Source organism: Varroa destructor, unplaced genomic scaffold, assembly GCF_002443255.2.
Source record: "Varroa destructor unplaced genomic scaffold, Vdes_3.0 BEIS01000001.1, whole genome shotgun sequence".
NCBI lineage: Eukaryota > Metazoa > Arthropoda > Arachnida > Mesostigmata > Varroidae > Varroa > Varroa destructor.
This window is the reverse complement of record NW_019211454.1, coordinates 52,341,242-52,357,064: the sequence shown is the minus strand read 5'-3', so window position 1 is coordinate 52,357,064 and position 15,823 is coordinate 52,341,242. Positions and strand designations below refer to the sequence as shown.

The 15,823-nt window shown below is 42.7% G+C and overlaps 1 protein-coding gene across 3 annotated transcripts; it reads left to right on the top strand.

The window, feature by feature from the left end:
- Positions 1-6,256: 6,256 nt before the first annotated feature.
- LOC111250752 (serine/threonine-protein phosphatase PP1-gamma catalytic subunit B-like) lies at positions 6,257-13,923 on the top strand. 3 transcript variants are annotated; one of them, XM_086975607.1, is made up of 4 exons: positions 6,258-8,326; positions 8,474-8,555; positions 8,845-9,109; positions 9,771-13,923. In XM_086975607.1, the coding sequence occupies exons 1-4, from the start codon at positions 8,143-8,145 to the stop codon at positions 10,020-10,022; spliced, it is 783 nt and encodes a 260-aa protein (XP_086831733.1). In that variant the 5' UTR covers positions 6,258-8,142; the 3' UTR covers positions 10,023-13,923. The 3 variants fall into 3 exon arrangements, with proteins under 3 accessions (XP_086831734.1, XP_086831733.1, XP_022662181.1); XM_086975608.1 differs by having other exon boundaries at positions 6,257-8,555; positions 9,691-9,820; XM_022806446.2 differs by having other exon boundaries at positions 6,264-8,555.
- The last annotated feature ends 1,900 nt before the right edge of the window (positions 13,924-15,823 follow it).

Genomic DNA, 15,823 nt, shown 5'->3' with positions numbered 1-15,823 from the left:
AGGTACTTGCTTGAATGCCTCATGTCTAGATATTCGGCTGTTAAACGACTTCTGATATTGCACGGGTTCTGCACGGGCACTTATGTGTCAGATTATTATTCCGTTTACACGATGTTCAAATCATCTGTGATGTCCGGAGTCTGGCAGCGGGACTCCTAAAAGAGCAAAATTTTCAACGCCCACAACTATGAACAATTTACTCAAACACTGAGTGAACATTGCTTGTTGAGGTCCCAAAAACCTCTGCAAGCTTCTTGTCAGATTGTCGTTGCTTGCTACGGAAAAAGTTTTCCTATCGAGGCACAGACATTACTATCACGTACATGGCAACATAAATGTTGGGATGTAGAGCTGCGTCAAAATTGCGTCATAAATACTTTGTATCGAAATTTAATACGAGTAAGATACATTGCCATCGCTTACGAGCTACGTATCGCTAAAAGATTACAGAGAACAAACATGATATCTTTTTTAATGAAAAAGTTTACAAACTGATGGGGGCACCTGGTGGCCTTTTAAAATAGATATAGCAAATTTCAGAAAACCAAAATCACCTACGGTGAAACTTCTGCTCAAGCAAAGTAGAAGGATATAGCAAATGCGTTTGCAAGCCACTTGTCAAACAATTCTAGGTCTGAAACTGTAAGCCATAGAAAGCCAGCAGACGCCCCGGCCATCAATCGTGCTTATTTCTGTTCGTATAGTCAAAAGTGTATTCAATCGTATTTAACAATATATATATATATATATATGTATATTCTATCCGATTCGTTGACCTGGTTGTTCTGGTCAAGCTAGCGTATAGGATAAAAGCAGACTTCAAGAATGCCCATAGTGATAGTCAAAAGCAATAAAGTTTATCGTTTCTATTACAGTTATTCTTCGTATAGCGTACATATTTAAACTTTCAGATCGCCAAGGAATCTTGTTGAATAGTTTCAAAGTACCTCAGTTTACCTTTTGTAAGGGTACAGGTGATCGTTGGAGTTCAAGTCATCATAGACTCATCGCTCTCGCAAGCTTCATGAGAAAACTTTTTGAACTCTATGTTGAGAATCAGATTCTTGTCCACCGAGAGAAGGCTGGCTTCCTTGTAGTGCTGGATGCCTATATCCGTCAATCCTCGTCCATATGGCTAGCGCTTAGCGAACTAAGTCATTCATCCGACGTAAAGCTCAGGATGACAACGCTGTCGCTGACGTCTTCCTTGACGCTTCCAAAGCCTTCAATGCGTTGCAAGATAGTCACTAAAATCAATCTTTTCTCACTGTGGGGTAGACGACAATCTTTGCAGACGGCTCTCATCGTATCTATGGAATAGAACTATGCAGGTACGAAGAAAAAACGTTGCTTTCACTTAAGTTACAGACAAAAGTTACAGTTATAGACGTTTCTCAAGGCGCTGTGCCAGGCCTTCCTACTTGGTTCTACACTACTTTTCGTTATGACTACTCAAATGACAAATCTTTTCTATTTTAAATCGACAGAAATGCAAAGACGAAATCAGCTTCCAGAAGAATGAATAATAGCCTAAAAGAGATCAACAACGTATTTTCTTCGCTCTGTTGAAAAGTAAACATATTTAAAATCAAACTCTTGTTCGGTAGCCAGTTTAGTGAAATCTTCACATTAATGATGATAAAGTTGTTTCGAAAGGTTGACCTTTAACTTTCTGTTCGTGAGCATTTCTTTTGGGTTTTCCACTTCAGAAAAAACTGAAACAGATAGGGTCAGCGCCCATCGTATCTTTACTGAATCCTTGTTACGCTACTGTATTGCAGCTTGGAATGGCTCTTAGGAAAATAATCATTCAGAAGCTCAAGGTCGTCCAAAATGGCGCAACTTGGAGCAGGTTTAGCCCCCCGTCAAGGAAACTCAGTTTCAAAAGCACGCTCCTTCTATGAAATTCTCAGTATACACCGTTTAATACAGGCTAAGCGGTAATCAAAGTCCTTAAATAGTTATCTAGGAAGTTACCAGCGGGCCTTGAAAATAATTGGGCTTGGAGATTTTGACATGTAGTAAAAAATCTTGGAAACAACACAACGTAAGGTTTACTCAAGCATGAAGGTTGTTTGCCCAGCATGGCCCAGAAAAGGCAACTACAATAAAGTGAAACAACCTTTCATTATGAGTTAACAATCCTAAAAGTTTTACTAAACTTAAAATGGAGCTTAAGGACTACTATTCGAAGCAGTAATCTTCTAGCTAATTCTCTAAACTCGGCAGACTCTGAAAAAGGGTCTTTCGAGAGCCTCTGTATTTTGCAGCAGGTAGAACGTATGGTTTTAAATTAATAAAAAGCACCAATGTAACAGTCAATTAGGAAGCTACCTAGGTTCGATGTAGTCTTCAAATCTTATGTGTTAATATCATAACTCTCTGCTTGGCCGCCCAGATATGATACTATTACCTTTTATCTATAGTAGTCGCGTTAAGTTATGTCAAAAAAAAAGTAGTAGTTATGAATAATTCGAATTTTTTGCCTTTTTATAGATACTACGCAATGATTCTGTTCAATTTTCATCTCCAAGTGACCAGTTGTCATATGTATATTATCCCATCTATACGTGTAGCACAAGTACATTTTTCCGTGACACAAAGTAAACGTGTGTATGCTATCGCGAGTATAGATGGGCTGCTAAGCATACACAAAAATCTCATCAACTGATTATGAAGGACCCAACCAATACATGAAGGATGTTTCTTTGAACAGACGCAGGTAAGAAAGTTTGTGGTAAAGCATTTTCGCCGATGACATGAGATTTGCGTTTGGGATAGCGTATTACAGATACTAGTAGGCAGTAATAGGCGCCTGCCAAAGTTCCTACAGTGTTCCTGCCAACACATCTAAAGAAGCTTCTTCAACAACGAATGAAGTGAGCTCGGTAGAAATAATTTACATAAGAATATCTAGTAAATAATAGAACTCCAGAAACTATCAGCAGATGACTGTTGAAAGATACGAGTAAACTTCCGAGCTCGTTGGAATAAAGGTAAGTACGAAATGGAGGTTTAGATTACCCCATTAAAGCTTGATGAAGTCTGCGGACACAAGTAAAATTAGGCTGACATTTTAAGCGTTTAGTAAACCAGGAGCTAAAAATAGCAAAAAAAGCTTTATAATATTATTTGATCGTGCTGGTGACCCTCCATCGTCTACAACGGTACATTTTTGTCCTCTACAATTAAGGCATAGGTCATTTAATGAGCATCTTGACGAGAATGAGACAAGCGATCAACAATTGAGAAGTCACTATTCATTTGGACCTTCTCAGTAGTCCTAGCGAATGCTCTGGATATTGTTGTGGATGACCGTTCAAGTATCTAACTCGTAAGATATCATAACGTCTCTCTTTTCGTAGCATTTTACATAAGTGACACATAGGTGATATAAAGTAACCGCTAATTGCGACGGACGCCATCTACCGAACAAAAGCTGGTTACTCTCATACAACTAATTTTTACATCATTATTCTTAGCCATGTGTCTTTCTATTTCTGTTATAAACTGTAATTTTCATTACAGCACTTGCTTTCTATTGACTAATGCTCACCAGCCGAGTTATCACGTATCCGTCTGCTTTCATCTATACTGCAGATTGCCTGTTACTATATATCAATAAACAATCATTATAATAGGTGAAAAACATTGAAAAGGTCAAAACAATGAAAGTGTTTATGACGGCTGTTATACCTATGTACGCAAGTAGACGTCCTGTCCTTCTTTCAAATCTAATCTGTTAGGAGGCTTCATGCCTTATGGCGATAGCTTCTCGTCTAGCTAGACATTTGTAGGTAGACGCGCTCCAAAATGTTCTTTCACATAACATTTCGTCTGTCTTTCGACACTAGAGAGACCAGTGCAGCAGACAATAACAGCATAACAGAAGCGGGGTTAGAAGAGGCTGCAATTGTGTGGACTTCGGTGGGGCGATGCGGGCCGGCCCGCTGAACCCCGACGTTGGTCTGTCGAGGTGGTTTGCACTGTTTTCTTTTTGCCTGCCCCTGTTCTTGGGGCCTGTGGTCGCCCTCCCCTCTCGTTTTTCTTTTTCAATTTATCACCACTTTGTTTTGCTGACATCGCATCGCTCTTCACGCTCCTACTCCGTCTTTGATCGTAGGCTCTGCCACCTCCCTATTTTTTCCTACTCAGGGGACCTCTCTCATCCTTAGCTTTTGTCCGGTACCATCGCCGTTCCAAAGTCCCCTCACTCACATAGTCGGCAGGCATCGTCAAGACAGTCGCGGACCTCTTCTACCCTTGCGTCGTTTCAACTACCAGGGAGAAGGAAAAGGAGATGACGGGTCGGACGGGTAACGGGGTTGCCAAAGTAGAGGGAGGAAGCTCTAAAAGAGCTCGGAGACGCAGAGACGATGCGCGGCAGCGCCGGCTACCGAGTTGCCACCCGAAAATACAGGCGGTTGCCACATTCAAAATGCAGTTGAACAGTAGCAGTGACGCGATGGGGGGCACCAGGAATTTTTTGCCTTCTTCCCAGCAATCCCTCAACCCCAACAAACAATGACCATAGCGACTACAACAATAAACGTAACAAAAAAACCGTAATCAGTCACGCTTATTTCAATAGGTATGGAGAGAGGTCGAGGGTACAGGTGTAACCCATTCTTCACATACACATGCGCATATACTTTAGTAGACACACGAAGCGGCACATCTTAAAAACCCGTCAACAAGTGAAAACGCTTACTGAAGAATAGAAATATGTGGAAAAAGCGCTCCTTCTGATAATACTCGATAGTTTGGCCAGCTGAGGTAGACCTAAAGAATCTATGAGAACGAACTGTGGTTATCGGTTCTCCTATTATTCTATTACTAGTACCAGAGGGTTTGCCTTATTTGCACTATGATAGTATTTCAATAATAATAATAATAAAGCTGAATAATGATCCAATAGGTGAGTAACTAATAAGTGGGACTAAAAACAAAAAAAAATGCATCCGAAATCGATTGCGAAGGATTCAGCGCATGAGTATATTTTTGTCGAAGCCATAAAGGGACTTCATGGTTTAAATGAAGTTATATTATAATATATTACTTATCCTCCTTCCCTGACACAGACACACGCTCATACAAAATACGATGCCCGCATCGATTTTTAACTTTAAAAAAATCCGAAAACGGATGGAAGCAGCGAATGCGGTTTCAAAAAAGTGATCGGCATAGGACCCCATAAGGAATATCATAAACTTGGTTCAGCCAGTGCGTAAACAGTGAGGAAATTGGCCTATCAAAGCTGACAAAAGCAGACCAGACATTGTCGATATCACACCTGTAAACCGTACTACATTTGAGCTATGAATATCCCATGATTGGGTATGCAATTCAGACTGAACCCTGAAACAATTGAATTTTCTACACCTTCATATACACATATCGCCTTATCATCAGCTACCGATTGCTAAAAATGCATGGCAGTATCTAAAAGACCGGCTCTCATTTCTATTAAAAACAATCTTCCAAAAAAGTTATCTATCTAGGAACGATTTAGATCATTAATCAATTAATTAATTAATATATAATATTAATATAATTAATTAATTAATTTATATTCAGAAGATCGAGTGGGTTCATTACTTTGTAGTACCTAGAAAGAAACTTCCAAGCCGCCATTCATCAGCTCCATAACAGGTATGTCCAGCTTTCTACCAAATGTTTACTATTGCAAATATGCGCTACACCTCCATTGCGGAAGCTATGTGGAGTCGATCTCATAAATAGCGGCTCATCTAAGTCTACACTAAGCAAGCGTCCGCGTCTTTGGCTTGCTCAACGTTTTTTTGCTGTCTAAGACAAAATAAAGCGGATGCGAATTCAACGGATAGTCGGCTGGCACCGCGAGCGTCACAAACGAGAATTTATTCTGATGCGACATTCGAGAAGAGTACGACTTCAGTGGCGTTTCTTCGATTCCTGTTCCTCTTTTTTTGCCGTCTTCTTGTTGCCGGTCCCTGCTTGCAGACCTTTGCGGGGACCCTCCTGGGTGAGCCAACCGGCCGGCGTGGATGGTCCCTTTAGTCAACAACTCGGTTGCGCCTTCCCCTTCAACAAGGCCGTCTATAAATTCGTTTGCTCTTGTGATATTTTGATGCAACGGCGGGTGCACATGAACTTTAACTCCTGTTTTTCTCGCGTGCTTGCTTTCGCACCTAGACAGCCTTCCCTCGCTCACATACTCTCACGCACCTTCGATCTTTTCCCTTTCCATCTTTTCGATCTTTAGCCAGATGCAGATACCTCAAAGCGGCAGAGCTGTTCTGCTGCTTTGGTGAAGCGCTGGCTTTCGACGCTAGAGCTGTACACAATAGCTTTCATCAGCGAAATGTCGCCGTGCGCCTCTCCGTTCTGTTCCTCCATCAGCCGCACACCACCGTGGCCATCTACGAACACTTCGCTACCGTCTGACTACTCCTCCAACCCTGGTTGCACTTCTGCTCCCCTGTTGGCCGTGTATCGTCGTCTTCGTTCTCTTCCTTATCAGAAAAGCGCGCTAGACTCATAACTCATCGCGGCAGAAACGAAACAAGAGATAGAGAGGCACTGTGCCAAAGCAAAATACTAAGCGTAGGTAGTAGTTGCAGGAGTCGAAGGAGCGGCTATACGACAGCGACAGTAGCAGCTTGCGAGAGTAGGGAGTAACGAGTCTGCTTCATGGAGTCGGGGAGATGGTGTTCTTAGGGACCACTATGGAACGGGAAAGAAGTGGGGAGCAGTAGCGTCCTTCCCATAAATTCTACCATTGGTCGAACCGTCAACGTCGACGCGTCAGTTACCGAGCCCCCGCCAGCCGGTGGCTGGCAGCATGGACGGCTACTCGCTCGCGTAGAGTCAAGCAGCGCGGGACGGCAATGGCGAAGGCGACAACGAAGCGCCCGTTGTGTATGGACGACGATGGCAAGCACACGTTGGGCGGGCAGCCACTGCATGAACCCGCGCGTTTGGTTGGGCTCGGCTGAACTGAACGCGGCGAATGAAAGAATGGAGCTTTAAAACAAAAGCGCCACAGGATGACCGGATGTGGTCCGGGGGCTTGGTGGAGAATGTTTGCAACGAATGTGGCCACCGTGGCCATCAATATACCATGTGAGACGGCGAACTTTCCAGCGACCCACCTTTCCCAGGCCTGCATTGGCGTAGCAGTGGCGCACATTGTACTCTCGAGATGGTTAAGAGCGCTTTCCATAACCCAGATTGTAGTCCCCACTGCCGCCCATTACTCGGTGTCTGCCGGTGACGGCCATCTTAGCCTCTCAGCTCATTCGTTGCTAACCTCCCGTTCTCCTACTCCGAGGACTCCAACTTGGCTTTCTCTTTATTGAGGAACACATCGGACAACGAGAATGGGGGCGGACTTTAAGAATCCTGGAGCCCAAGAGCCAGTGCGGTGAGTGGACGCAAAGGGAACAGAGCGAAAAAGGAGGAAAGAAATGTATGTGTATATATGCGATTGAACCGAAAAGAATGGCCATAGTCATCGAACAAAAATCTAGACACAGACTAAAGACAAAAGGCTGGGAAAGCCCAGTCTTTGCCGCCTGTTATAAGGGTTCCCGGAATCTAATCTGTTTCCATGGTTAATCTCTGAGGAGTGTAGTTTGCAAAACGCGCTGTCAAAGCTGGCTCAGCCATGGAAGAAAGGAGTTCATAAAAAAAAGAAAATGATCGAAAGAGGCCAGTTTGCGAAATTCTATGACACCTCGCAGAAGGTCGACGCCCAGTTCACTATGTTGGCTTTGTATAATACCCTGTGTTTGGTTCGTTTGCAACTGATTTAACTCACATTTTTAGTAGAGTAGAGGCTGTGCTGCAATCAATTAATTAGCTAGCCTACGACATTCTATCGGCCGGAAGTGAAACTGTATCACTAGGGGGCGCAAGTGACGCGCAACGCGGACACTGTTTTGCGTGGTCGACAGACTCAAACTCTCACTCGAGTCATGTGCTCCACAGAGGACCGCTGGGAATGGCCGCACCGGCGAAGCCAGGACAATAACGAAGCCAAATATAAGTCAACCGTACGGTTCCTATCTATTGGACCAGAAAGCAAATAGAGAAATTAAAAACACGGCACGCCTAAAAAGTAGCCGGTTCTCGCGGTTGTGTTCCAACAGCACCGGCAGGATGCCGGTTGACATGGACGCGATGCTTCGGCGACTACTTGAGGTACGCCGATCGAAAGATCCACACGTTCATATGAGCAGAAATGAGATTCTCTACTTAATCCAAGAGGCCCTACCCATATTGGAGCAACAGCCAATACTTATAGAACTCAATCCTCCACTAAATATCTGCGGTGATGTGCACGGTCAGTACCATGACTTGTTACGTATTCTACAGCAGGGCAAGCACCCTCCAAAGGCTAACTATTTGTTTCTCGGCGATTACGTCGACCGAGGCCGCAACTCAGTCGAAGTTCTCTGTTTGCTCCTGATTTACAAGATTCGCTTTCCAGGAAACGTATTCTTGCTGCGAGGCAATCACGAAACGCTCCGCATCAACGCCATCTACGGTTTTCTGTCCGAATGCAGATTAAGGTAGTTAAGGAAGTCGATAAAATATTGGCATAGCTAGAGATTCAGTTTGTGAACACCGAAACATGAATTTCTTGTGAAAATCCGCTACTAGCCGACTGACTATCGTTTGATTCTAGAGTTCAGTGGCAGCGGCAGCAACAACAAAAACAAACAGTTCTATCACAACGAAAATTTTCCGTCCCTTGTAATATAGAAGGCGAGTATGACTATGTATTTGCCTATGTATTTTTTCAAGTTACCTTCGCGTTGTAACCGCCAGCATTCACATTTACCAACACCATGAATGTAGGTATTCGCTTGAGGTGTACCACAAATTCAACGAGTTGTTTGCCTGGCTTCCGCTGGCCGCAGTGGTGGGCGACAAGATCTTTTGCTGTCATGGGGGCATCTCACCCGAGATGAAATCTGTCGACGACATTCGGGAAATTCGTCGACCGCTCAGAGATATTCCCGATTGGGGTCTGGCCTGCGATTTGTTATGGGCAGATCCTTACCCGGGTAAAGGTTTCGCCCAAAACGATCGAGGAGTGTCGTATGTATTCGGAGCAGATGCGGTACGTACGCCATAGTGGCCGGGAGCCTTAACGATTTAATTCTCTCCTTACCGGGCCTCAACAAAGAAATTCAGTGGCAAACAGATGGTTGTTGGCGCAGCTCACGTCAATAGAGCGCTTTGAAATTGAATCATAAATGGCAGGATAGTGAATTATTTATTTTTCTTTTACTATGAATATATTATTGATCTCACATCATGCATAACGCTTCGTAGAAGTTACACACGATCCTACTCTAGTTTAGTCAAACGGGAATAAACCACTATGAACGTGAAGTGTTTCTAAGTTCTTCCAGCTGAGCAATTTAGCGCCCGTAGGTTTACATCTAGATCAATACTGTGTTAGTTAATCAAAACACACGGTTGCTCAGATCGGATCGTGACGGCGCTTTATGTTAACTGATATTGATTATTATCTGTAAACGACGCTTGCGTGCGCAACAGCTGCCTTACACTCGAACCGCGGCAATGATCTAGCACTTTGAATAACCATTTCAACAGTCAGCTGAGCACATTGTTAATTTGTCCTCATTGAGCACATGAATAAAGTTTACAATTCACTTTGGCCCTGACCACTTCTAGGAAGACTTGTGTCATGCCTTGGCGTACGAAACATGAATCTGTTAGGCCATGCTATGTCTAACAGGATGCTACCGGTGCAGTTGCAGAAGTTCCTGGATGATAACAATTTGGACCTCGTGTGTCGCGCGCACCAGGTGGTAGCTGAAGGCTATGAGTTTTTCGCAAACCGATCATTGGTCACAATATTCTCCGCACCCAATTATTGTAATGAGTTCGATAATGCCGCATCGATGATGACAGTAGCGAAGGACCTCACGTGCACATTTCGGATTTTACGGCCGCAGGCGAAATTATCGCAAGCGATAAGAGACAAGACTTCAAAACTGCTTTAGCGTCGCCGTAGGGCAGCGAAATGTCTTTGAAGTGTAATTTAATTTTAACGACAAAAAAAAATAATGAAAACAATTGGTGCACAATGTCTAACTACTGTTAGATTTTGCCCGAAGAGAAGCCAGTTCGTTGTGACGTGGACGATTTTCTTTGTTCGTGGTAATAACCGGGTAGAGAAATTGTTGCGACTCGAACATAGCAATAAAGATTTGTGAGTAAAGCTTGGGTCCACTAATATAATGAGGCGGCAGTTTAAATACATCTGTATATATATGTGTGTTGAATAGAGACGCGGAAGCAAAATTTGAACACGTAAATACGTTTTCAAATATGAGAAAACAAAATTAGGCGGAGAAATCTCATTCAACACAACAACTCTATCCGACACTTCATATTTAAAATTGACAACCAGTCTTTCGTAGAAGGACATACAGTGGTGCATATTACTGCACAAACGGCGAGATTTGTAATATCGTATGAAGTAGCATAGGCTTCTGTAGAAAGGCGACCTAGATAATTTTACGATGCGACCTATAGAATCATACACAACAGTACCGTAAGGCAATGTCGCGATGTACGATTATTGTCCGACGTCCATTGTTGTCACACATTAGAATCGCAACGCGTTGGCGCTCAGTAACACCTATCCTCGGCTTCAGGCACACCGATTCTCCTTAGCTTTGTCCGTTCATCAACATGTCTACCACTGTTTTTCGAAAGCCACATTATACTACGCCTGCTTCTGTCTCTAATACCTTGTCTATTTGGACTGCCGCCATCGTGCTACTATAATAGTTAAATAGGTGACATTGCAAAGGCCTAGGAAAGAGGTTTATGTATGTGGTAAATGTCATAATACGAAAAGCAGACAACACACGATTGTTAGCGTTCGGGATCGCTTCAAATGCAGGTGACTAATCTAAGCGCAATATTACGCCAATAGGGGTCTCTCGACCCAAGACGCAACTGTCCGACCACCCTGGATGTTTCCAAGTTCTATGACAGGTACTACCTCAAATGGCTAGTGGCCTCCTTCCAGAACTGAACGACATGTGTATGCGTCCGATTTCGAACCTAAACTACCTCACGTATTTCTAGACCAAGTAGGTAAAGACTCTGCAGTTACACTCACACCCATTATTCTATGTTAATCATTAGCATTCCTAACTTCTCCACAGACCTAACGATGCTAGCTGGGCAAATGGTGGCTCCTCCTATTGGTCTAATATCGATAAGTTATAGTTGCCTTAACAGTATGGGGCAGGTCTTCAACAGAGAGGCCACATCAGTTTGCTTGCTAATCATCTTCCTATTGCGGAATGGTAAAAATGATGATGACAGCGTCTTTCTCCTTCTTGCGCCTGCGCTTGTTTTTCCTTTTACTCGTAGTAAGGCTAATGAGTGCGTCGTTCGTACGCGGATGTGTCCATGTGAACGAGTATGTGCCAGAGTTGCGCAGCGGTGTCCTTTGTCTCGGCCATGCGAACGTCAGCTTCTTCTGTGTATATCCCTAGCTACCAAGCTGAAACGTGCGTTTATGCCGACCCGAAAATGTGCTCTTCCTGGATCGCTAGCAGAACCAGCTCGAGAGAAGGACCTCGGCCAGGCCAGCAGTTTGTGAGCAGCTGGAAACCTCCTGGCGTTGACGTGTGTCCATCTTAATCCCCCATGTGGTCCTCAGAGCCACCGTGTATCGCCTGCTTTCTTGTCGATATACTCGTACGTATTCACGCAGGTAGAAACAGGACATGCTACACTCCACGAGATACAGGGTCCAGGCAGTCTTTAGACAGATGAATAGATTTAGGTGTAGCAATCCTAACGAGCCTACTCGGGTCGGCCTAGTATCGTTGTAAACATACGGTGTACAAAACGCACATAAGCAAGTTTACGTGTCCTAAATACCCAGTTCTTCAACGAAATGATAGTTTTCTCTAAATATCTTGAGTTTTTTTCCGGACATTTAAGTAGCTGCTGTGGATGCGTTTCTGCAAATCTTAATTTGATTCTGATTAGCAATACAGTACCTAAAATAAGACATGTATGTTACATGACACGGTGGCGATTTGATCAAGTCCTTTAAAATGGCTGGAAAAAACACTGTTGAAAAACATTATTTGGCTATTATCTTGTTTCGATTGGTGTTATTTACACACCCTGAATTTTGGTGGTGCCGACTTACGGTAAAGAGCCATAGATCTGATGAGAGGTCAGACCGTAGCGGTCGTGTATTTTTCATAAATAGCCCCCTCCAAAGCAATATTTCTCCAGTACTGCCTTTTAGGTATAGTAAGAGTGTTGCGATCCTAATTTTCAGCAATAATTGGTCATTCAACGTCGTGTCTACTATGTATAACACATAAAATTTGAAGAATATACTAAATTTGGGCTTTACATTATTATAGAATAACATTGTGGATCGCAAAACATGAATTCTACTTATGGTTTTTACTGACGATATTATACGACGATTATTATTATATATTATATTTATTATATTATTAATTGTATTTAAACAAACGTAGGCAATTCGCGAAGTATTGAAGAGATAAGCTATAACGAGAAAAAAAACGGGCTACCGTTAATTGTTCCTTAGCGCATAAATATATTCAATGAAAGATTTAAATATTTTATTTAAATCATGAATGATCTCGTTAGTATTGCGTGATTTACATTCTACAGTCCTTTTATTCTTGTTCTACAAAGACATATTATCGGTAATGCAACGTTTTCCTTGCTCAGCAGATGCTCTTGGCCTGGGTGTTACGAGAGTAGCATGAAGCTAACTTATTAGGCATGGCTAGATGCCGAACTAATCCGACAAATATGCAAATTCCAACTTTCCGCATGTGCACTTATGAAATACCACGTCTGACCTAGCAATTCATTTGAGCCTTTCTACAGTTTTGTGCCGGTACACTATGTTCAATGCTCATGTTAGAGCTACTTAGCCTTTAGCTACAGAAACCTAATAAGAAGCGTCGCCCCCCTTTAAGGCCAGCTGTTGTATTTTCAGCTAGCAATAAAAAAAGATAGTGTTACAATTAGCTGCATCATGACCTTATCGACAGCACGTCTGTTAACACACCTGCTGACAGGACGGTGGATTTGAAAATTCTCGTTCATGCTAGAATCAGGGCTGGACAGCGCCATAGGCTTGGCATAGTCGATTTTGTTAAGATCAATGTGCTTCATTGTCTCCAGTTGGATTTGTTCTTGCCAAACGGGACACTCTGTCAGATGTCAAAGTAGGAATGCCCCTGCCGTTGATGCTGTCTCACAATCGGCCAAAACAGATTATACTGAATTGGCAACAACCTCAAAGCGGTTAGACGATTCATACTTAGAGTTGGTTCTCGGTCTTTTACCAAAGCATCGGCATTTGTTTTTGCCTCAACATCGACTGGAACAGTATATAAATGTTTACATCATGTTAACCCATTTGTTTAACAATCATATGATGAGATTTCATACTAGTTAACAATATTTCTTCAATGGTCTTGCTGGTCGAGAAGGCAGATGATATCTCAGTAATTTTAATGTAGTTTTAAGAAAATGGTCTGACGTTTTATATAGTTGTATTGTCGCTATAACCTTTCCATAATATGGTATGTTTTATTAAAGATATATTTACATTGTATCTCTCACATTGAAACTCCGTAGAATATCTTTTTTTTTGGCTGTCATATCTCAGCTGCTTCTCTCTCTCATGCTTAATGCACTTCATCCTCACCCTAGCTAAGAAGTGCCATTTTAAATCGGTAACAAGCGCTCAAATCAGCTGACAAACATTTCAGCACAACTTTGGGTTGGGGCATATTATTCGGACTTTTCTGGGAAATGTTTTTTGGAGATATCGACAAAGTATTATTAAAAAATTCTCGTTTTTTTTTTATCGTTTGGTACAAGCGTAAGACGTTGGTGGCGATTGGCCCTCCAGAGAGCCAGCGATGTATAATGCGGGACGGCGAGGCAGGGCGGCATTGAGGGAAACTTTCTATAAGGCACATATGGGCGGTAAGGAAAAGGACAGAGGAGGCTATTACAAAGCGGGAAACCGACGAAAGGTCGAGAGCCGAAGAGACAAAGGCGAAAGTCGTGCAACTAGCAAGAATGGGCGGTTGAGAAGGAAAAAACGAAAACGCACGAAAATGGAGCTTCCGATGGACGCGGACAGCTGGAAAGACTTGCGGTCATTAGGAAATGGGGAAGAGGCCTCCTTTCATCCCAGCTCCTACTATCAACGACTGGACCGAAAAATATGAGAACTAGAATAGCGGAGGGTCATTGGTAACGCTTTCATCGGCGGCGTAGCTCGTGGCCCTCTGACATTTGCGTCTTGCGCAGAAAAAGGCTTCCAGGACAAGGAAGATTCCTCCATTCTCGGCCATTCGGCAGTCTGCGAGCCTTGCGGGTCTTCAAAGGAGAAAACACACGAATCGCATCAGGTTTAACTCGAAAGGCAAGCGAACCGATAAGACGATAAGACACTGGAAGTCGGTAATCCGTCTGCATTAACCACCTACCCTAGGAGTTCAAGGTGATAGGAAACGAGTGAGTTTATGAGCAGCTATACGGCAATTGCCGTTATCATAGCGACCATCCACCTTCTTTCACTCCACTTTGTTTCCATCATCTGGTCAGTTAGCTAAAACCAGCTGACTAAAAGCATACGCTGTATAAGTATGACTAACTATTATTGACTCCCATAACGTAGGTAAACCGTTTGGAACGCTATCTGTTCAGGTCAGCAGTAGAAGCTCTTTGACTCTATTTAATAATAGACGCCATTTAATAGCTCATTCTCTTCTGCATCGCACGGACAAACTTCACATTATCCGTTATTGGCGTCAAACGCTCATATCGATAGCTAAAAGATCCATAAAGCGAATGCTGTCATGGTTAGGCCATAGATATAACGTAAACCTTTCGTCGTAAATCTGTATGTGCAGATTTATGAAAATATCTTTCCGAACCCAAATAGTAACCCTTTTGTCATAACCGTCCGGCAAGCATAAACTGTTTCGTTTTTAATATTTTAATAATAGCTATTCTGTCAGCTAAAAAAAATCAAAACTTCTTCGTCTAACAGAAGTTTTTTTTTGAAGGGATTGCGAAACGCAGTATAAGCTCGTTTTCAGTCAGTGGGATGTGTCCAAAGCAGAAAGCCAATAGCCCAAGGTGATGCGTCGGCTTGAAGTGCTAAGAGGAAAGAAATATGGCTGCAAATATCATAATAGGAAAAACAAGGACTGGAGCCTGATTGTTTCGGAGTTGTCATGACACGGATTTTGTACCAAACGTACAAGTAACTTATTTCATTGTAGCGAGAACTATATCAACATTCCATTGAAAACAGGATGGAAGCATCTCTATAAAGCGTAAGATGTGTTATTTCCAATCATTTCGTAATGTGGTTTCCAAAGGCCGTTAATTCTAATCGAGCAACGTGGGTCGGTAATAGTTACAGTCACGGTATCTGGGACAGGCAACTTTAATGCACTCGAAGGGATAATTAACGTTTGGCTATTTAAAGATGGAATCCTGCAAACACTTATGGACTGAGGTAAAGCCGATACAGTATTGCGTTGCCGTAAACGTCCATGCGGCTATAAGGCAACGTAGTCAGCGGCAAAATATCGCTTACCTTTCAAATTGCCTAGCCAACTCACTGAAGTATTATTGTGGAAAGATATCGTTTAATAGATGTTGTCCTTATATATGTATATATGTGTGCCTCCATTCAACACATTTCAAATCCATGGCTAAGTATTCTTTCATTCTTATGAAGTTGAATTCAGAG